At 40.6% G+C, this 22867-nt stretch overlaps 1 protein-coding gene across 2 annotated transcripts in view; it reads left to right on the forward strand.

Annotated features, from left to right (window-relative positions):
- DSG2 (desmoglein 2) overlaps positions 1–17114 on the forward strand; it is a 55455-nt gene extending 38341 nt beyond the window's left edge. Inside the window, exons 7-16 of one of the 2 annotated variants that reach the window (XM_039526752.1) lie at positions 1859–1993; positions 2147–2332; positions 3293–3552; positions 4035–4177; positions 6055–6282; positions 7836–8066; positions 8945–9069; positions 11559–11930; positions 13204–13642; positions 13678–13818. In XM_039526752.1, the coding sequence (XP_039382686.1) occupies positions 1859–1993; positions 2147–2332; positions 3293–3552; positions 4035–4177; positions 6055–6282; positions 7836–8066; positions 8945–9069; positions 11559–11930; positions 13204–13642; positions 13678–13688 (2130 nt within the window). In that variant the 3' untranslated portion in view covers positions 13689–13818. Of the gene's footprint in view, positions 1–1858; positions 1994–2146; positions 2333–3292; positions 3553–4034; positions 4178–6054; positions 6283–7835; positions 8067–8944; positions 9070–11558; positions 11931–13203 lie in introns of both variants that reach the window. The other variant, XM_039526751.1, reaches the window with a different exon arrangement.
- The last annotated feature ends 5753 nt before the right edge of the window (positions 17115–22867 follow it).

The following is a 22867-nucleotide window of genomic DNA, read 5'->3' on the forward strand; positions in this document are numbered from 1 at the left end:
CAGATTGGCATTCAACTGCTTAAGTCATGGGTATGGGCACCTCCCGTATAACCTTTAACCCAGTGGTTAGAGCAGGGGTCGGCAACCTTTCAGAAGTGGTGTGCCGAGTCTTCATTTATTCACTCTAATTTAAGGTCTCGCATGCCGGTAATACATTTTAACATTTTAGAAGGTCTCTTTCTGTAAGTCTATATTATATAACTAAACTATTGTATGTAAAGTAAACAAGGTTTTAAAATGTTTAAGAAGCGTCATTTAAAATTAAATTAAAATGTTGATCTTACGCCGCCAGCTTGCTCAGCTCGCTGCCAGCCTGGCGTTCTGTTCGCCTAGGCCGGCAGTGGGCTGAGCAGAGCCTGCAGCCAGGACCCCAGACTTGGGGGGGTTCAGGGGTCAGGACAGAGGGCTGGGAGTGTGGGGGGTGTAGGGCAGAATGCTAAGTGTGTGTGTGGGGGGGGGTCAGGGCAGAGGGCTTGGGGGCATGGGGGGTGCAGAGCAGAATGCTGAGTGGCTGGGGGGTGCAGGGCAGAAGGCTGAGTGTGGGGGGGTCAGGGCAGAGGGCTGGGGTGCTCGGCTCCTGGGGGTGCTCCCAGTCCCCTGCCCTGAGCAGCTCATGGTAGGGGGCTAGAAGGGATATGCTCTTTCCCCTTTGCCCCCCAAGGGCCATCAACTGATTGGCTCAGGGAAGGAGAGGGGGCGGGGCAGGAAAGCACCACGCTGGGAGAAGAAGCGGAAGAGGGGAGAAGCTTGGCTGCCACAGAACCAAGCTTCTGCCTCCTGCCCCCGCAGGGAAGAGCAGTGGGCGGGGGGCTGAGTTAGGCTGGGGGACGGCGGCAGGCAGCTGCGTGCCGCTCAAAATCGGCTCGCATGCCGTAGGTTGCCGACCCCTGGGTTAGTGTACTCACTCGGGCTGTGAGAGACCCCCCAGTCAAGTCCCCCCACTGCCTGATGAGGAGAAGGGATTTGAACAGGGATCTGCCACATCTCTTAAATGCCCTAATCACTAGGCTATAACGTGATTCTAATTCTCTCTGGCTCATTTAATATTTAATTATTCAATTATTTAATCTCTCTTATTGAAATTCCATTTTGAGGAAGCCCCACATCAGAATATTCCATAGGCCAGTGATTAGAGTGCTCCCCTGAGAGGTGGGACACCCCTGTTCAATTCCCTTCACCTCATCAGGCAGAAGGGGGCTTGAATGGAGGGCCTCCCACATCCTGGATGAGTATCCTAACCACTGGGCTAACGGTTATAAAGGAGGTCCTTCTCTTTTCCTTCCCCAATCTGTTTTGTGCGGGAAGTTATTTCCCTTCATCTGTGGATCACTCTGGGGCGTAGGGGGAGGCAGGCACCTGGGTGCCTAGAATGAGGCAGCAGTGCACATGCCCAGAGGGAAATAACTAAACTATTAGTATAAATCTGTACTAATTATGTCTGTAATCTGTGTGTAATAATGTAACAATAATTATTTTATCATATATAGTATTCACTATAACTTTCCCTTTCCTCCAACTATGGAGTGACCATTTTCTAGCCCAAATTAAACAATGATAAAATTCCCAAAGCCCTTTGTGCTGGAGTTGTTACTCTTGTTTCTTTTATGTTTCTCAAATTCTTTCCACCCTCCATTTACTAGGTTATTTGGGAAAATGCTAAATGCATTCCTGAGCTCAGGACTCTGGTAGAATAACTCTGTGATGAATGGAATTTAAAATTAATTAAACATACTGCTATAGTCGGCCATTCCGTATCAAAGAAAAAATAGAGATAATGTACCAGAGCAAAAAATGTTTTATATAATTTTGTAATTGGTTTCTGTATAGATTTAAACACTTATTTTTGAATGTGACACAGGAACAAAGTAGCTACACTTTCATTGTAGAAGCAAGAGACAGAGATGGAGACAAAACTGGACTAGCTACAACCTCTACTGTAAAAATCCTGATTTTGGATGTCAATGACAATATTCCTGTTCTTGAAAGGCAGACAGTAAGTATGTTTGTTTGTTAACAGTCTCTGTGTGTTCCTATGTCTGGTAATAACAGGTAATTTACTATCACATGGCACACAAAGGACTCATTTTGCTATAATGAAATACAGTAGACTTAACATTTTCTTAAAAGGTCTATTGTTTGATTGCAGTATGAAGGCAGTGTCGAGGAAAACAGAGCAAATGTGGAAATTATGCGACTGCAAGTATCTGACAAAGATGAAAAATTCTCTGATAATTGGCTGGCAAACTTTACAATTGCCTCTGGGAATGAAGGGGGTTATTTCCGTATAGAGACAGATGCTCGAACAAATGAAGGAGTTTTGACTCTTGTAAAGGTAAGTGTATACTGTAAAGTCCTTTTTTTTTTTTTTTTTTTTTTAAATCATAACGAGACTTTTTAAAATATTAGAATAAATTACATAGGATATTAATTTTAACTAAAACTATTTACATTTTACCAGCATGTGAACAGCAAATAATTTACAAGTGGAACACTCCTCCATTTCTATATTTTACCTAGATGTACTGAGTATGTACATAATATAAAAACAAAGGAAAGCACGTTTCCCTTCAGTTTAGGAGACCTGGGTCCCATTCTTGACTCTGCCATTGATTCTGTGTGTGACATCAGGTAAATCATTTAGAGCCTGATTTTGCAGGCTGCTGAGCATCCTCAGTTTCCCCTAAAGTCAACATGAGTTGAGGATGCTCAGTAACTCTCAGCATATCAGGTCTTATATCTCTGTGCTTTGATTTCCGTTTCTTTAATTTTGTGGGTAACAATGCTTAACTACGTTTATAAAGTGATTTAAGCCCTACAGATGAAAAGCACTTTCAGTGCTAAATATGATAATGCTTAGAGGGCAAAAGCTAGAATATACAACAGCTAATATGGAACTGATGCATTCTACCTCCTTTCTCCAATTGTGACGCATGGAGTGAGAGTCCATCCCCAAGGCCAGAAGATAGTGTTCTCTCCAATGTCAGCGACCTGAAGCTATTACTTTGAATTTATCCATATAAATGACAAGATATTGTATCCTTATGCTGTATACTATTTGATATACACAACATTATATATTAAAAGAAGACTTGACAAGTTTAAATAACACTTATTTTTTCTGGTACTGTCAGTCAGGCACCTTTAGCTAGCCTTAATCCATTCCTTTTTTTTTTTTTTCCAGCAAAGAAAATGTTTTTAAAGATTGAACGTTTAAACGTTATTTGGATGTCAAATTCTGTGTTTATTTTTTGAGTGATGTTTCGGTTTTTGTGTGTGTGTGTGCTTGTTGCAGGAGATCAATTATGAGGAAATGCAAAGCATGAACTTGAGTGTTGTCATTACAAATAAAGCAGCATTTCACAAATCAATTAGTAATACCTACAAAGTAAAACCAGTTCCAGTCACAATTAAGGTGAAAAATGTTCTAGAGGGCCCTGTATTCAAACCCCACACAATAGTGATTAAGACAAAGGAGACTATGACGATAAACCAGATTATTGGGAGATATCAAGCCTATGATGAAGACACTTCAAAAGTAGCAGAACATATCACGTAAGCGTCATCTTTTTATTAATTAGCAACATTGCCATTTAAAGAATGTCACATTAAATCTTTGCATCAAACAAACACTAGGTTGACATTATTTCATAGTCATGCTGTTTGATAGACGTGTCTAATTATTACCATATAAATGGGATGGATATTCTTTAGGGTTTTATATAGAATGTATGACTTTTTATTTTTTAAATTATTTGCGTTTGTGTTAGTTCATATGATGAAAAGTGCATCTCCCTACAGAAACAGTCTGTATTGATGCATCCATTTAGTAAATCTACAAGTATACCAATGCATGCCACTTCTGGTTTCAGACAGTGGACTGAGCTTTAGGATGAAACCTGTAGAAATCCCATGAAAATGGAGATTTGGTGTAGAGCAAATATTTGATGTGTGTATGCGTGCAAAGCAGCTTCAGCTTCACCCCCATGGTTGTCTTGCTCATTATAATTTGATTTTTTTTTTTAAATTTCTAACAGATATGTAAAAAAAAATGATAAAGATAATTGGATCATGATCGATTCTACTACAGCTGAAATCAAGCTAATAAAAATACCTGATTATGAGTCATCTTATGTAATTAATGGTACCTACACTGCCACCATTCTGGCCATAACTAACGGTAAGTTGTGAGGCATTAGGTTTCATGTCATATGCATTCATAAGCCTTTATTTACAAACATTCTCTATTGCTGAGGCCTGAACCTAATGTTGCACTGCAAGAGAGCAGTCTTACCATCTGATCAGTACCCATTTAGGGCTAAATATTACAGCCTTCTGTTGATGAACACTCCCATCAAAATGAAAGCAAGTGCTCACCAACATAAGGATTAGACTATACAGCTTAACAGTGTAAAAGTCAGGTTCTCTAGCATAAGCAGGCAGGGCTTCTTTGGCTGCAATGTCTATGTATATTATGGTCACTTCCTTGTTCATTTTGAAGTCCTTATGCATTCTGGAAATGTATCTGGAAGAAGTTTTTGCTGTCATTTTTAAAACCACATATAAATATAAAAAGGTTTCTAAATTCTGTACATTTGTTTTATTTCAAAATTTTGATTGTTTCCTTTTTGTAACTGTTCTGCAAGATGATTAGATTAAAGCGTGAGATTCCCACCCCACTCTGATCCTGTATGCTAGGTAAAAGCTAGGAGCAGCGAAAAGGAGCTCGGAAAGTCACAGTTCCAGCTGGGGAGAATTCTCCTGGCACAAAAACTGTGGAAACCCCCCTTGCAAGTACTGGCCTGAGGTGGGGGTGGGGCCCCAGCACATACCACTGCAAAGATTCTACACCTGTAGACAGCCAGGGACAGGTTGCCATAACACAGACAGTTCCCCAAGACTGTTTCAATTATGCTGGGGGCTGAAGTATAGAAGTGGCTTAAAGCCAAATAACACTTCCTCCCACTGGGCTGCAAGTTATGTGCTGTGCCTCTGAAAGGTGTGGCTAACCACAAACGATAGCATGATTGTAGCACAGGTAGGCCATACCTGCGAGCACAGATAACAATAGCAGTGAAGATACGGCAGTATGAATATAAATAATAATATATGGAGATATACCTATCTCATAGAACTGGAAGGGACCCTGAAGGGTCATCGAGGCCTACCCCCCCCCCCCCCTTCACTAGCAGGACCAAGTACTGATTTTGCCCCAGATCCCTAAGTGGCCCCCTCACGGATTGAGCTCACAACCCTGGGTTTAGCAGGCCAATGCTCAAACCACTGAGCTCAGGCCAGCAACAGAAGTACCTAACCAGGCAGGCTTCTTTTTGGGAGACTAGCCCATGCTAAAGCTCATGCCACCACATCCTCACTACCACTGTTACCTGTGCCCACTAGCTTAAAGATAGCGGAGGCATGCCTACTGGGCTGCATTCATACCTTCATTTGCATCTCAGAATCTGACCTAAAGGCTTTGTTGACAGTGTAGAATTTGGTTTTTAGTCTGGTTGGTTGGTTGTTTTGTTTTTGAATCAGTCTCTTAATCCTAAACTCTTTTTGCTTAGGGGCTATTACCCATTTATTGAGAGGACTACATTGCAAGAAATGTTTGTGTCCAGAACAGTATTTAATTGAAATACTGCTTGTCAAAATGGAAGTGTTGAAATCTCTCAGTAATATGAGTAGAAGATTTGAAAAATCTCAATAGTCCTATGCTGTTTGAATACAATGTAAAAAGAACTCTCAAATACATGGTCTTTCTCATTTGTTGTTTGTAATGGTACTTTTGAACTATAATTCTGTTTTACTTAGTTTTTAAAATGTATTATATTCAGAAAGTATAACCTTACAGATATTTCTGTAAATATTAAGAGTTAAATCTTGACCCCATTAAAATCAAAGGCAAAACTACCTTTGGCTTCAATAGAAGCAGGATTGGATCCTAAATTCATATTACTGCTTTTTATAATCCTGGAAAAAGTATGAAATATTTTTTTTAAAGCAAAATTTTTTGCACACACTAAAGAATTTAAACTTTCATGTTTATATTTGCAGATTATTCTAAGAAAACAGCCACTGGTACCATTGTAATTCAGGTTACAGATGTCAATGATAATTGTCCAATCATTGTGACTCCAGTACAGACGGTGTGTTCAGATGCAAAGTTCTTCAGTTTTACAGCTAAAGATCAAGATGCTTATCCAAATAGTGCTCCCTTCACTTTTACTGTCATTGATGAGCCTGAAGGGATGGCAAAGAAATGGGTAATTGGAGACACAAATGGTAAGAGAGAATCAATTCTGACGTATAATAAACATTTTTGTAAAATCATTTTCAGTTCTTTGCAGTTCTGCATTTATATCACATTTTGTTAAATCGGGTCAGATCAGAATCTTAGGGCTTGATCCAGCCAAAAAGGATGTGCACATCTGCTGTGCCACACCAGGAGAAGCATCAAGAGTTTGAAGTTTGTCTCCTCCCCCCTTCATTTCTAATGGCCATAGAATACAGAATTATGTATTTGGAGTTGTAACCTGACCACCTGTGTATTGTAATTGGGCTCTTGCGAATGATGTTGGGACTAAGACCCCTTCTCTCCCCCTGTCCCCACAGCATTCAGGTGACAGATGTTCCTCTCTGCGTGACTGAATTTGCAGCCATATAGCTGCAGTCAGCTGCAGGGGTCACATTCCTGAATGGCAGTTCAGTTCAGGAGCTGAGCTATGGAGAAATAGGAAACTGCCATGCACCCTGCACATCAACTAGATCCTTAATGAGTTGTCCAAGATACTCCAGTACTTTAGGAGAAGGAAGAGAGCCCTCACAACAATGTCCTCCTGGGTGGGGAGTCCTACTCTGCAAGAATATATTTGCAATATGAAGTCATGTCTGTACTTGGATTTGGGTGAGGCAGTTGCTCCCCCATTCACAGTCTATTTTCTTTAACCACATCACAATATGATGAGCAAGGCAGCCTCCCACTGCACACTGCCACACCCAAATACCTGTGCAGGTACTTAGAAGTGCTCCAAGTAAATCAAAGCTCTTTTGCTCAGCTGCTGATCCTCCACTTCCTAGGCAGCTCTATAATTCACCATTACAAAGCTTTGCCAGAGGGCTGCCACAGCAGAGGAACACCTCTCCAGAACAGATTAGCTTGCTTGCTGCCTAACTAGCATTTACAGCCTTCACAGTTGCTGCAGCCCAGATAGTGGCAGCTACATTGTTTTGGATGGTATGTTATCTAGAATCAGCCCCGCAGTGCCCAGCCCAAATAATACACGATCTCCATGAGGGCCTGGCTGGGGGGAAATCCTCCAAGCACTTGTGCGCTCACGTAATCAGGGAATGAGGGAGAATCCTTTGATTCCCGTACTCACTTCAAAAAATCAGTGCACACAGACATGTTGCAGAGCTGTTCTTCATTATACCTATAGGGATACTCCTAGGAACCTGCTCCCACCTTCTCAGCACAATTGCAGTGTTTCCATTATGTCAGGACCCTTCTTACCTTCTGAAAGTGGGAGAGGACTAGACAACTGTAACTTGTTACAAAGACAAGTGGTATTTTGGGGGTTCATACGGACAATTCAACTTTTAATAAGGCTTTTCCACAGTCTATAGAAATTAGAAATAAACATTGGTTATATTTTGCCAGAGTGTGAACTATATGATGAAAATAGCAATTGGTTGTGTATTAAAGTCAATTCTATTGCATTGGTAGAATTCTTTTTTGTTTTTCTTCAGTAAGAGACCGTGATTTCTAACTGTATCTCTACCCAGTTCTTGTTTCACTGATTATGTTTTTCCTTTACCCCAATCCTGTCCCTACAAAGCAACAACCATGCAGCTGTTACTACCACAAGATGTAAAGCCCAGCATAAATCAAGTTCAAATTTTAGTGAAAGATATGCAAGGTTTAAGCTGTGCTGAAAAGCAGATCCTTACACTGACCGTTTGCACATGTGTGAATGGGGGTTCCTGCCAAAACAGACTAAGCGGCTCTTCAGTTGGGCTAGGAGCTGGAGCAATTGCACTAATTATCTTAGCAATTTTATTGTTGCTACGTAAGTAACCGTTTTATGTTATTGCTTAAGCACTGCATGTTCTATGCAATACAAGATACCAAAGAAGAAATGGTCCCTACCCCAAGGGGTTTATAATTTAAGTATACTTTTGTGGGTGAAATCCTGAGTCCACTGGAGTCAATGGCACCATTCCCATTGACTTTCAATGGGGCCAGGATTTCACCCTGGAAGTAATAGAAGTAGTATGTGGCAACAGGAAACTGTTTCAGTCTTTCCAGTGGCTTTTAAACAAACAGTTAACATTTGCTTATGCTATACTAAAGGACAGATGATAAAGCATTGAGAAATCCTTTTGATTTTTCTTAGGGCTCCTCTTATGGTCCAATGAATCACCACCATGCCCTTCCCATTCCCTTCAGATAATGTCACCATGGCTGCCCCTCTCCACTACTCTGGCCCATCTTCAGAGTGTCAACTCTGTTTCCTTACTCCAGTAACCAGCTGAAAACACAGGCCAACTGGGGTGTAATCCTCTACTTTGGGAGTGGCAAGATGTTGTGTATAGTGAGTCAGCTATTTATAGCCCAAAAAACAAACAAATGAGGAGGTGGACTTAATGGTATTTATGGCTCAGTGTGGCATGGTGGTGACTTTAGTTGGACTACTTATATATACATAGTTAAGCACATGCATGAGTATTTGCAAAATCAGAGCCATAGTACACATTCATTATCTATTGACCATAACTAAATAAACTCTGCATTATATTCCTGAATTTCTAGAAAACTTGCACCTACCCTGTGTGCATGCTCACATAGTCCAGATGTTTATTACCTAACTTAACTACAGACAGTTACCTAAACATGATTTGAGCTCTAGTTATCAGACACTGAATGATGCATTGTGTTTTCCTACAGTTGTGCCACTCTTACTGCTCTTTTGCGATTGTGGATCAGGTGCTAAAGGATTCACAGCAATACCTGACAGTAATGAAGAGATGTTACGTAAATGGAACAGTGAAGGGGCAGCACCTGAAGACAAGGCAAGTGTACCTTAGCCCAATATCATCTTTGGTTTTTTTTAACTATTTCAATTTCTCACTTGGTGTCAGTTTTAGATTGTGGGTTGAGATTTCAAAGCAGTGCAAGAGATTTAGCCACACGTTAAAATTAATTAATTAAAAAAACGTGTGGCTAAATTCCATACACCATTCTAGAAATATCAAGCAAATTGTCTAAATTCCAAAGGAAAAGAGGAGTGAAATAATCAAGCAAATAGTGATTCTCACAGTTCATGACAATTGCACCTGTATTTCCTCCTCATGGTCCATCAATGGCACCTGCTCTTGGGCTAGTGGCTCCCCATCCATCACATCTCCTGGGTGGAGACCTGTGTCTCCTTCCCTCCCTCCTAACAGAGTTTTTTTTTTCCAAGTTGCGTAGTTCCCTGCCTACACTGTGAGTTCTCCAGCAAGCCAGACTGCCTAACAAGATTGTGACCATCTTTTGCTTTCTCCCCAAAGGCTATGACCAGTTGCAATGGCCCAGTTATAAGTTACCACAAGCTTTTCCTAAGCATGCACGTGTGTTCTTAAGGTGAAAACATTCCAGGTTCTTTTATTGTTTTTACTAATAAGTTTACCAGAGTTCACCATCCCCTCTCCCCAATAACTCCAGCAGTAGCCAGGGGTGAAAATAATTTACAGGACTTACCGGTACTGCTGGAGTCCTGAGGGGGCGTGGCCTCATCCGGAAGAGGCGTGGCCTATCAAGATTTAAAGGCCCTGGGGCACCAGCTGTGGCTGGGAGACCCAGGGCCTTTAAATCAACCAGGGGCTCCTAGCTGAAGAGGTGACTGGGAGCCCTCCCCGGGGCTCAGGGGCAAATTAAAGGGCCCAGGGCTCCAGCTGGCGGGGGGAACCCCAAGATTTGTGGGGCTGGGGCAGGGATTTAAAGGTCCCAGAGTTCCTGCCATTGAGGGGAGCCCCAAGCCCTTTAAATCCAGCCGCCGCCGGGATTCAAAGGGCTTTGGGCTGCCTGCAGCCACGGGGAGCTCTGAGCCCTTTAAATCCCCGCCGTGGAAGCCGGTGCGGTCCAGCACAGCGTACTGGCTCTTGTCGGTACACCAGACCGGACCGGACCAGCTTACTTTCACCTCTGGTAGTAGCTCTGGTAAAAGTCACTCCTTCAAATCCTTCCACAATGATTGGCACCCTCTCCCTCCTACCTGACCACCTTGGACAAAGGTCATGTCTGTTTGCTGGACCAGAAAGAAGGTCCTGAGGGTGTAAACTCAGGCTATTTATTCAAAAGCCCTTTCTTTGTTGGCTTTTGGGGAATCCAGTTTGAACCAGTATATTTGAGCCTTTGCAGATGTTGGTACTTCTAGGGAGGTGTTACAACCTGAGTGAATTTGCCGAATCATCCCTCACTGTTCTTTATTCCTGGAAGAGCTGTGATCAGCCTATCCCATGGAATTACATACAGTCCTGGGCCCACAATGACACCCGTGGAGGATTTAAATTTATGTATTGCAGGAAATTGCTACATCTGCCATGATGATACTATTTTTCTGAGTGGAAAGTGAGGAAGGGGAGTGTGGGAGAAATGCTGGTGTGTCCAGTACCTGAACCACCAAAGAGTTTTTAAATATTTGCATTCACAAGGGAAGAACTTTCAATTCCAATCAGTGGGTGTATTAATTCAGCAGAAAAATGGTGGAATGGAAAGCTTCATAGCCTCTTAATTTAAAGTCTGAGGGCTGTATCCCAAGTAAGTGCCCAGTGCTCCCTTTCAGTGAGGTATGTCGGAGAGCAAATATGATTTAACTAGATCAGAAATGGCTGCAAGGAGGAGAAACTGAGGAGAATAGTGAATACTTGGCATGCTGTCTGCCCCACAAAGCCCTAGTGTGTCTACTGCATAAGGCTGAGGCTCAGGTGGGGTTTGTGCAGGATGGGTGAGTAATTACTAACATTGGCATCCTCTCTCCTGACTCTGGTAAATATCCAAGTGGAATCAGTGGGGCATTAGCTTTTCCTTAGAGCCTGCATTCCCCTTAGAAAAGCTGCTGGTGAAAGAGAAAGTGGCAATGTGGCCAAGCTGCCATAAGAGAGAAGAAGGGCAAGCAGCATCGCAGAAGGGCCAGCAGACCCTGCAGAAGCTGTAGGATCTGAGGGTTTAGCGTGCGGCATGAGATCATATACCTTTCTCACTGAAAGGAGCATTTGGAAAAATTTTGCCAGGTGAACTCACTGGAGTATCCTGATTTTTCTTACTTGCCCTCTCATTGGTTTTAACAGGGGATGATACATCACCCTAAAATGGCTTTTGTGAGCTTCCTTGGCTACACAATCATAAAGGCTGCACCCTTTTCCAGGGCACACTTTGCCCTTTGTAACAGCGTGTCTAACACCAAATCAAACAATCATGCCAACCACCTCCCTCTTGGACTCCACTCAGCCCAACTGCTTAGAGAATTCCACGTGCAGCACAGAGCACATTTCATGTTGTATTTTAATTGTTGTTTTAGGCAATGCTAACCCTCATCGCTCCCACTGCGTTGGACAACTCAGCAGCAAATGTGCGCAGTGGAGCAGCAGCAGCAATGGGTGCAGAGGCAGCTGCTACAGGAGGAGGCAGTTCTCAGTCCCATATCGAAGGACGCTATGGTAATGCTAACATGAGCAATGGGAGATGGGAAGAACAAAGACATCTTCTGTCTGGTGCAAAATATGGAGCCATGGCAGCTGGCGGGGCCATGGCAACTGGCGGGGCCATGGCAACTGGCGGGGCCATGACAATGAGAGCTGGAGGGACCATGATGATGGGAGCTGGACGGGCTATGACGACAGGACCTGAAGTGGGCATAGATGAAGAATTTTTGAGAGACTACTTCAATGAGGTAAGAGTCCTGCTTGAGAATATCAATATATGAATGTTATTTTTTTAAAAATAAGTAAATCTTGTGGAAACAAGTTGTTAAAGGCCATTAATTCTATTTCAAACCTAAAACTATTTTATCAGGATTGTTTATGATATAAAATTTGTTTTAAAAGAAAATTTGTCTTCACAATCTGCCATGTTTTCCTTAGGCCCAATCCGGCAAAAGACATAACCACGTGCCTAGCTTTATTTTGGCTTCAATAGGATGATTGCCATGAGTAAAGTTACACACATTAAGTCTTCGCAGGATCAGGGCTTTAGTGTTACACAAATGCTACACATTTAAAACAGAATGCACTGTTTTCCAGTTCCAGCTATTACACCTTGTATGAACTGAATTATTTGAATACATCATAGAAATTATTGATGAAAAGCACCAATTAAATTTTCTAACCCATCTCCAAAAGAATGAAGGGATACATTTTTGGGGAGATGAGGGAAGGAAGAGCATAAATGGACACCATTGTAAAAATAGTGATTTGCTCCAAAAAAAGTGAAATATTTTTAAGGGCGCTGTCAATTTTAAATCACTCCCTAATGAGTGCAAACTGGTGTTAGCTATAGTCTCTGAATCTTGCTGATAATTTTAGGGGATTTAGTCAAATTTTCCTATTTGCTTTGCATTTTTTTTTCTCCACACCATCAGTTGCTGTGTGAAATATTCACTTACAAAAAGGAATCAGCAAACTAACTGACAACAACTGCTGCCATCTACACAAACTGAAAGACAGAAATCATCTTTTTTTCTGTTGGCTTTCAGTTATAGTATGTTGAGGGTAAGTCTGTAGTACAAGATAGGGCTATGATTCCCCTGCTCATGCATACATACTTATACTAGCTCTCCCCAAGGTCGGATGAAAATAAATAGCAGCATAGCTGGGATTGCCTGGGTAGCAGCAATGGAGGCAAGTATAAACCCACCAGTTTCAGGCGGGTTTGTAATCAGTACAGCTTGTGACTCTGCTGTCACTACCTATGCAACCATGGCTACACTGCGATTTATACTCCTCCTAGAACACTGAGAGCTAGAGCAAATATGTATATGTTAGCAGGGCAATCACACCCCTAGCTCATAGTTTATACGTGGCCTTAGATGTTACTTATAACAATAGTGAGTAAAAAATGTTCCAACAAAAATGCAGTTGTTTTTTTTAAAAGTTGGTAATGACCCTTTAAAGTTTTGAAACAACATTTGTTAAACAGTTTGTTTGCTTTTGTTTCCTCTATTTTAGAAAGCTGATACTTTTGCTGACGAAGATGAAGCTCATCTAGCAAAAGACTGTCTCTTGCTTTACTGTGAGGAAGAAGCAGGCTCCTCACATGGTTCCATTGGCTGCTGCAGCTTTATTGAAGATGACTTGGATGACCATTTTCTGGATGATTTAGGAGATAAATTTAAGACCCTAGCAGATATCTGTCTGGGCAAACATGCAAAAGTGGAAGTCAGCCAGCGTAGTTCCCATGTGTTGAAAGACAGGAATGCTAGTCCAGCCATGAATGAGTCAGGTTTGTGTCTTAATGATGCATTGCCACAGTTCTTAGATCAGCAAAATGCTTTCAGTTCAGAACATGCCTATTCTTTAGGCACCAGCTTCCAACCACCTGAGCCTGTGCACAGAGTAAATGGCATAGGTTCAGAAACTGTGACACGGGAGGTGGTCACTGAAACATCCTATGCATCTAGGCCTGGCCTGCAACAAGCTAGGCCTATTGTTGATCCCTTGGCTAACAGCAATGTTATAGTGACAGAAACATCCTCTGTTGCTGGCCCCACGGTGCGACCCACAACAGGTGTTCTTGATCCGCAGTTCCTTGTAACAGAAAGAGTGCTCGCCCCAGCTTCTGGTTTGCAGGACATGTTAGAAATCTCTGACTTGCCAAATGGACATAATGTTAGGGTAACCGAAAGGCTGATTAGGTCAGATGACACGATGCCTGGAGTCTTAAAAGTTCATGACTTCCCTGATTCACAGTATGTTGTTGTGAGGGAGAGGGAGAGGCTGCTTGTACCTAGTTCAGATCTAAAGACCTCGCTAAGCATTCCCAATTTATCAGAAAGGCAGAATGTGGTGATAACTGAAAGAGTGGTTACACCCACCTCAGGGCTGCAGGCTAGTTACACAACTCCGGCTGAGGTTTTAGGGATGCAAAGCATAAGAGGGCAGACCACCATTTCTGGATCTGGAAGGCAGGAGCGTATACTAATCACAGACCCCCTCTCTAACCAAACAGGCTTAGGTTTGGAGGATTCTTCTACCATAAGTAAGTCTTCAAATATCAGAAAATACAGCACTGTACAGTATACTCGCTCATAAAATATATATCCCTCAGACATCTCTGCTAGGCATCATTTATATCTCTACCAGCAACACTGGCAACTTTTTAGTATCTCAAGATCTCAACTTTCCTGTGCTTTTAAAAATGGCATGAATTTTCTTACAGTAGTTTCTGTAAATAAGAAATATGACCAGGGAAAAAAGCAGCTGATTTTACAGTGTTTTATAGCAATGCTTTCAAGATGGACAATGAATAGGGACGTTTCCTTGTTTTTTCCTTCTACTACTGTATAGTTCATCACGTGTAAGATAATGCCGGTGAAGACTAAACCCATCACCCACATGCAGAAAACAATATAATTAGAAAACCAGAAAAGTCTTGAAAAAAATTGTAATGACCAACAAAAAATGTTAAACTAAATTCCTATGAACTGTTTGTCTCCTATGTTCTAACGTGTCTTGCAAGGAGCTCTGGACCTTAGTCATCAATTTCATTCCCTCTCATCTAAAAGGGCCAGAAACAACTTTTCTCCACAGAGATGGGGAGCTGTCTGTATATGCAATATCCCAGGCTCCAGAGATTTACAAATGGAAGAATTTGTCAGAATTTCATAAATAATGTGAGTCAGATAATGATCTCTAGCTGTGAGGTGCACACTGCCTCAGAGCTAGGAAAACCTGTTCCTGGGAATGCACCCCAAAGAGAAGTAGGTTTGCCGGTGTTCGACACATGTTCACCTTACATAGGAGGACCAGATCTTTCGACATCTAATCTGAATTTTGATTTCTGCCCCATCTTTCCGTTACATATTTACCTTTTTAAGGAACATTTTAATATCATAGCCTTGAAAATAACTAAACTTGAAAAAGATAAAACTGTTTAACATGTTACCTTGAAAAATTAATTTCCATTGGGCAGGGATGGTGTCCCTAGCCTCTGTTTGCCAGAAGCTGGGAATGGGTGAGGGGATGGATCACTTGGTGATGACCTGTTCTGTTCATTCCCTCTGGGGCACCTGGAATAGGCCGCTGTTGGAAGACAGGATACTGGGCTAGATGGACCTTTGGTCTGGCCCAGTATGGCTGTTCTTATGTTCTTATCTCTTCTCTGTGAATTTTGGTTATAGTTATGGTTTAATGCTTACCTAATAAAATTAAAAGGAATTTTTTCCTGCACTGATTCCAGTCTAGGCACCAAGAAAAATGTGCCTTCTATATATGAGAATTTGTGTTGCAATATTTCCTCAAGACTCCTGAATAATTTGCAGATCTTGCCTGTGAAGATCTTCTGTCTCTTTCCACACTGTGCCAAAATAAATGTGCCATACCGTAAGCCAAAATAAAAGTAAAATAGAGGGGCACGGTCCTGCTGAGAAGCCAAGCAGCCAAAATTGTTATGTTCCCAGAAATGCTGCTTATGGAACTCACAGGAGTGATAACCAGAAGCTGTGAAATCAGCATTTCCTGTCATTCAAAGCAATGCTTGCACATTGGCACATAGTTTGGAGAGTAAGTAGCAAGAAGCTGAGCTGTCTGCAGACCACTGAATACTGAAGAAAGTCAGTTACTTTTTGACATATTGTACCAGCTTTGATGTAATGCACATAAGCATTTTAATCTTCCATATTTTTGCTTACTTTTATTGGTCATTAAATAACACATGAAGCAAACATAGTTCTCCCTCTTCTGTCCACCACTGTGAGCAGAGATGTAGGGCCAGAAATTCAGGCATATTTGAGATCACTTAGACATCTATAGGACCTGATTTGCAGATACAATCAGGTAAGTGACCTAAATCATGTTGTAAAATTACAGTCACAAAACTGGAGGTGCAGGTTAAAATTTGACATCAAGAGCCAGATCCTATTTCCACTGAAGTCAGTGCTAAAATTCCTGTGACTTTACTGCTTCATGACTGAGGTCTTGCTTATATTTGATGAGAAATGAGGGAGCTCACTACAATTTTTTACAGAACTTTCAGTTAGTCGTTTCATTTTTTTTCTTGATATTTAACTGTGGGGAAAAGGGAAACACATTTACTCAGAAAAAGGAAGGGAAAGTAATGTAGTATGTATATATCAGAATGTAAATATTTATTTTTATGAAATTTGGGAAAACCCAAGTGAATTTTGTTTAAAATCTAAGCTGGAAGGTGCTATGAATAGGAGAAGTCACCTTAATGCTTTTTGGAACAGTTATGACACAGTAAAAATATAACAAGGGTTGTTAATTACCCTTTAATTGTGCACATGAAAGATATGGGACTGGTTAAGTGAAGCATATGTATAAGTATGTGAGGGACTGGGGCCTTCGACTGCAGAGACAGGACTTCAGTGGTTCTGATTATTACTTTCAGTTTCACTCCATTTCTAATCAAATTTTATCCAATTGCATTGCTGTGTATTGCCATATTATTTTCTGCCTGAAATTTTTTTAAACAAAGATATGTTTGAAATGGGGAAAAATACTAAGTGTGAAGAAAGCAATTTAAAACAGAAACTTGTATTATATTTAAATAGGGGGAAATATGAAAATGAGAACTATGGTCTTTTTTCAGCACGGGGTATGCAAGCATGTACCTAATTTAAGCACATGAATAGTTCCATATAAGTCAGTGAAAATACTCATGTGCTTAAATTTGGCACATGTTTAAGTACTTGCTGAATTGGGGTCTATCTCTCTGGTTTTAGTTTTTAATGTATATGGCATAGACTTGTAGTTCATTCCAAGCATGAATTTTGAATGGATAACTGTGCTTTTTTTTTCCTACATGTAGAGGAAATGGATTTATGCTGGTTTTATATGTGGCCTTTTTTGCAGTGATTTCTATATTTTTATGGAACTTCAAATAAAGGAAGATGCTGATACTGTCTTTTTAATTATTTATTTAGTTTAAAATACAGCCACTCAGAACAAAAATAGTGACTTTTTATTAACCTGTTTTTTTGTTGTTGTTTTTTTAATTCCTTCAGTTTATAGTAATGAGCGCTGGGTTTTACAAAGGAGATGAAAGGTGGCCAGTGCCCAAGTCTCAGTGGAACTCAATAGGAGCTGTGTGTCCTACTCAGATGCTTTTGAAAATCTCACTCTACCTTGTTGTTGTTAATATTACTTAGCACTGGTCCAGAGCCTGCTGAAGGCACCAGAATGCTGCATATTGACTTTCATGGGCTTTGACTCATAGCCATATAGCAGTTTTACATTTTCAGCACACTTTACAAACATCAGCTTTTCATCACAACACCTGCTGAACTGGGCATTACCTCCCAGTTTACAGCTAGGGAAATTAAGGAACAAAGACTTGAAGTAACAGGATGATAACACAGAAGATCCTGATGCGTAGTATGTGTGTCTATATTATTCTGATTTGAAGATAGTCATCGGTTTGTCAACAATTGTTGTACAGGATCTTGTGGCAAATGCTATGAAAATCTCATTTACTTTTAATTTAAAAAGTAACTTGTTTCTCACATTGGTTTAGGCAATCAGAAATTGGATTAAAAAGGACTGCTGATATAACTAACTTTCAGAAATTCACAAGGACTATATCTAGCCAAAATTCTATCTTTGAGGGATTTTTTTTTCTTCCAGAGTTTTATGGGTAATTATTAACTTACTCCATTTTCTGTTAAAGTTTATTGACTTTACATAACAAATGCACACTTGTCTGAAGTGCAGAAAAGCAGATATTCAGAGCTAAATAGTATTGAAAGACTGGTGGCTCACAAATTGAATCAAATTTCTGTATAATCAAATAAAGATATTTGCCACTTCTATATTGCATTTCACCCAAGGATCTCTCATTCACAAAGTTCAGAGAGTTTTTCCGGTAATTACCTTCAGTACAGAGTATGTGATTTGCCTACCACTTCTGCTACTCTTTTGAATGAGAGATATTTTAGTCAGCATTTTATATAATCTCTGCAAACTCCAATGCAAGCAGAACATCTACTAGATTTGACATTTTGATTCTGATAGATCTTTGTGTATCTAATTATACTGTGGGAAGAATTTACAAATCTAGATTAATAGAAACATATGGTCAGTGTTCAGCCACTTGTTAACTCTGAATCTGGGACCACATACACATGTATCTTCATTCAAGATGTCTCATTCTGTCTTTAAAAGATAATACAAGATGTCTGGTTTTGTTAGTCTTTATAACACAATTATGTTGATGAAATATCAGCGTCAGGAGCTATAATCCAAATGATTGTTCAATGATTTAGTTTCTGGCCAATATTGACCAAGTACATCATATTTCACAAATGTAACAGGAAATCGACTCTAATACAGCAAATTAGGAGTGTGCACTTAGCAATGCAAGAAGCTTGAATATACTGTGTTCAGATGGCAGACATCTTTAAGTAAATACTTTGTATTAGTTTACTACCACGTGTTCAAAGAGAGCTCACACTTAGCACGTCAGGAGCTGACATCTTTCCTCCTCAAATGTCCTTTATCTGTCAATACTGGGATGTCTATTCTACTCCTTGGTTTTTAGACTCACAACTTTGGTGTCATCAATAGCTGTCTTTATCCATGCTGCTGTCTTTTTCTTCCACAGTACTGACATTGTCACTAAATCCTTCTGGTTATCCCTGTCCAACATCTCCACACCTATCCCTCTTTCTGTTTCCTTTGCAAAAACTCAGATCTAGGCCCTGTTTATTTCTCTTGTTGGCTACTACAACCTACTCACTCTGATCTTCTTGCCTTCCTTCTTCAAGCCATTCAAAAATCAACTGCTTCACCTTCTTCTATGACTGGAAGATCATCATCATCCTGCCCTTCTTCAAGAACCTTCTCTGGCAGTGTTACCCTCATTACATTTGGACTCCTTTGGTGAAATCTGGGCCCTACTGAAGTCAATGGCAAAACTGCTATTGCCTTTAATAGGGCTGGGATTTTATCCCTTGACCTCACCATTAAAGCGCTACACACATCTTGACATTAAGGGACTATAGTGATGGCAGAGGATGAGGGGGTGTATAAGTATACATATTCGTTAACTTGGTGTTCAATATATATGATGCAGGATTTTTGAACTGCTATCGATCGATAGTACAGTTAGTGAAGCTCAGCAAGGTGGAATTTTGCTTTTTGTGTGTGTGTACACATATATAGTCCACCTAGTTGTTTTAGCATTTTTCTTTAATTATTGGAATAAATTTGTAGTATAATTTTATTACCCTTAAAATCAATGATCTCATTTTAAAATATATATGTTGCTTGAAACTTACAAGATAAAGCTTCTTCATAGGAATGGTAGGGTGGCACTAGAGTCTACTACATAGACAGTGTCTGATTTGGAAAAAGTAGCTGAGAAATAGATATTTTCTTGTGCAGTGTGCTCTCTTGGCCTTTTATAATCCCCATAATTTAGCTGTGAGATAGTATTTAATCAGTCCCTCTTTTTGTTTTTTTTGTTTTTTGTTTTTAAAGAATCTATTATCATGAGTAAACAAAACCCAAAGTTAAGCTATGAAATATCCTGGCGGTGAAGCAATTGAAATAACTGATTCCTTGGTTAATTATTCATAAAAGTGTTTGGATGAAGTTTAAACTCTCTGGGAGTAATGAAATGTTAGAGGACATTTTATATCTACTTAAAGGGACCTTATCACTGTTGTATTCATCCTTACTCCCCTCCTTTGAAGTACGAAAGTATTATTAACCCCCGTTGACCAATATTTTACATTGGTACCTCTCAGCAAGTATTGCCAACTAATTTTTAACCATTTCATCCAAAGTTTTAATGAAAAGTAAAATGAGATCTACAAAACATACAGAGTTACATTGTCACAGCTTTATCTTTCAGACAAAGCCAAATTATGCCGCCCAGATAACACTTTGTCAGATGGAAATTTGAACGGAAAATTTTCTACCTTTAGACATGTGGACTGCAGTGATTATTGGCATGCAGGAGAGTTTTTCTCTGTGTGCACTGGCACTCAGAAGGGATCTGCTCAATAATTTTCCCAGTACTGCCCTTTATCACCTGAGAAACACTCAACATTTTGTCTTGCAGCCAAGAAGTTTAACTTTTTCCTAAAAGACAGATGCCACGTAATATTGATGCAGAAGGTCAAAAAGAATCTCAGCCATAAGACAATATCCCTGACCGATCCTGCCAAGACAATATGAGTGTGAAAGGTGCTTACTTGCTGCCTGTAGTGCCTTTTCTTGGGTTCCTATAAGAACGATAAGGGAGCATTCATGGAGACCGCTGAAGACTGTTCTAAAAGACGATAGAGAAAAAGTACTATTGTTGCACACAGCTAGAAGAGGGGCAACGTACCACCCATAGTTTTATCAGTTGAGAGAACACTGTTAGGGAAATAATCGACTCAAGCTACACCAGGTAAGTAGAGAAGTGTATAGCTATTCACAGATTAAGACAATCTTTTACATCAGAGTTCCACATACAAACATGGAAGTTCTGCTGACTGAAGCATTATGATGTGCTAAATGTCACCAATAAATCGTGCCAGGCCTTCAATGCAGAAATCACCAAAAAGCTTGCCCTTTTAACACTATTTCCATCCTGAAAATCTCACTGGCCAACTCTGTTCTATTGTGACATCCCTAGCAGAAAACTGCTGGAGCATGGGATTAGAGCCTCATGCAATTGGGATTTTTTTAATTAACTAGATGTTTCCTCTGAAAGTTTCACTCACTTTTAAACATTATTATTTTATACTCTCAGGAGAAGGCTCAGTGCTTTAGCAGAGTTTTCTGGCAGGTGAGACAGGGCAAAATATTGTGATTTAAGATAACATGGCCAAATGAAGTGGAGTTTATAAAAAGTTGTTTCCACAGTGTATATGCTGAATGTCCCTCTTTGCCTGAGTTTCTATAGTTTATTTTGTAAGTAATGTAGGAAAAACCAGCTGCTGGGAAGGTTTCCAGCACTGCCAGTTTAGTTTATGAATGCACTGGAATTAGGCCTTATCACAAATGAAGCACTTTCCAGTGCCATGACTATCCAATTCCTCTCTTTACAATAAAAATAGAAAGTTCTCTTACCTTCTTTTCCCACCCACCCACTTTGCTGTCATGCTTTAAGGCCAGCACCAGAGAATGAGCCCCCAGCCTCAGTGGCATGCTTTGTGTATTTTCCATTCTGCTAATTAGGTTCTTACTCCACACCTAGCTGTGTGTGCTTGTTTTCTCTATGGCTAGTGGTCCATAAGAAAAAATATCCTACCTTCCAGTCCTGCAGACAGGAGTAGAGCTATTCTGTAGATAGTTTTCCACTTCAGTGCCACAAGGAGCCCTCTCTGATTATAATGTGCTGCCATAATGGCTGGGCTTCTGGAGGCTCCCAAAATAAAAATGCTTCATAATTAAATGATTAAGGCCGTGTTGCACTGATGGAACCGAAAGCCAAATTTGACCTATCATGTCTATTATCAACAAATGACTGGCTATTTTCCTGTAGACACCAATGCTTTAGCATGTTAAGTGAAATACACAGGGATTCAGAGCAGTTAAGCATTCTTGTATAGGAAAAGACTTTAGGTCAAACCATATTTTCTTTAAGTTTGAGAATGTCACTGTAGCACCACTAACATAAACAGCTGTTCCCAGTGGCATTGGAAAGACCACCATTTTTCTTCCACTTGCAGTTAGTAAATACCTGCAGCATTTCAGTGTTGTAACTATTGGTAAAGGCTGACTTATTAAATGGTTAAATAAAGCTTGACTGATACTCATCTCAGTCCTGCACTATGGTAGCCAATGGACATTTTGCTATTGACTTCAATGGGAGCCGGCCACCTATATGCTCAAAAGCAGAGATTATATGGTATCCTGCCGTGCTGGTTTTGTAACATGAACAAATAGTCAGCCTCTGGCTGGACAGGTTCAGGGAATGCTGCCAAGTCTGCAGCCCCACAGGCCATAGGGATACTTTCCTGTCTCACCCTGGCAGCAGTTTGAAATGTTCACATTGTGTCCTACTCATGCTCCAGGGGTACATGGTGTGGCACACAGACTCCTTTGCACTGAATGAGAGCTTTGGGGTTTTCATAATCTGAGACATCGGTGAAAATCAGGCCTTCTCATCTTCTAGCTCAACCCTGCTTAGGCCACATGGCTTTCTGTTCCCCTCAGCAAGCATAGCACAGCAGTTTTGGGCAGATGGGAGGCAGACAGCTCGTCACTGATTCTTGGGCACTGTAGCTGAGTGCCCCCATTGAATGGCTTTACAGATGGTCCCAGATCTGTTAGAACCAGACCTGCCCACTGGAGACAACCCTTTGTATTTTCAGATTCTGACTTACATCACCACTAGTAATGTAAATCAAAATTTAAACTCAGGTTATCTGAACTGAAGAGCAAATATTTGAGATAAGCGCATAGTGACTTAACACCACTAGATGGCGCCAAGTTATTGCACTGACAGAAGATGGACATCCTGTAATTGCAACTTGACAACAGAAGTAAATCAGATACAGGCTTGTGCATATTACTGAAGGGAACAAGCCTGTAGCAGTTTGTATCACATGCAGCTACAGGTACATAAAGTCACTCAAAAATACCAGCAAAGGATAGTAACAGAAAGCAACTGAAGAAATCCACCCTGAACCAACTCTGAGGTATTAGGAGGTAAACA

Source organism: Mauremys reevesii, linkage group 2 (assembly GCF_016161935.1).
Source record: "Mauremys reevesii isolate NIE-2019 linkage group 2, ASM1616193v1, whole genome shotgun sequence".
Classification (NCBI taxonomy): domain Eukaryota; kingdom Metazoa; phylum Chordata; order Testudines; family Geoemydidae; genus Mauremys; species Mauremys reevesii.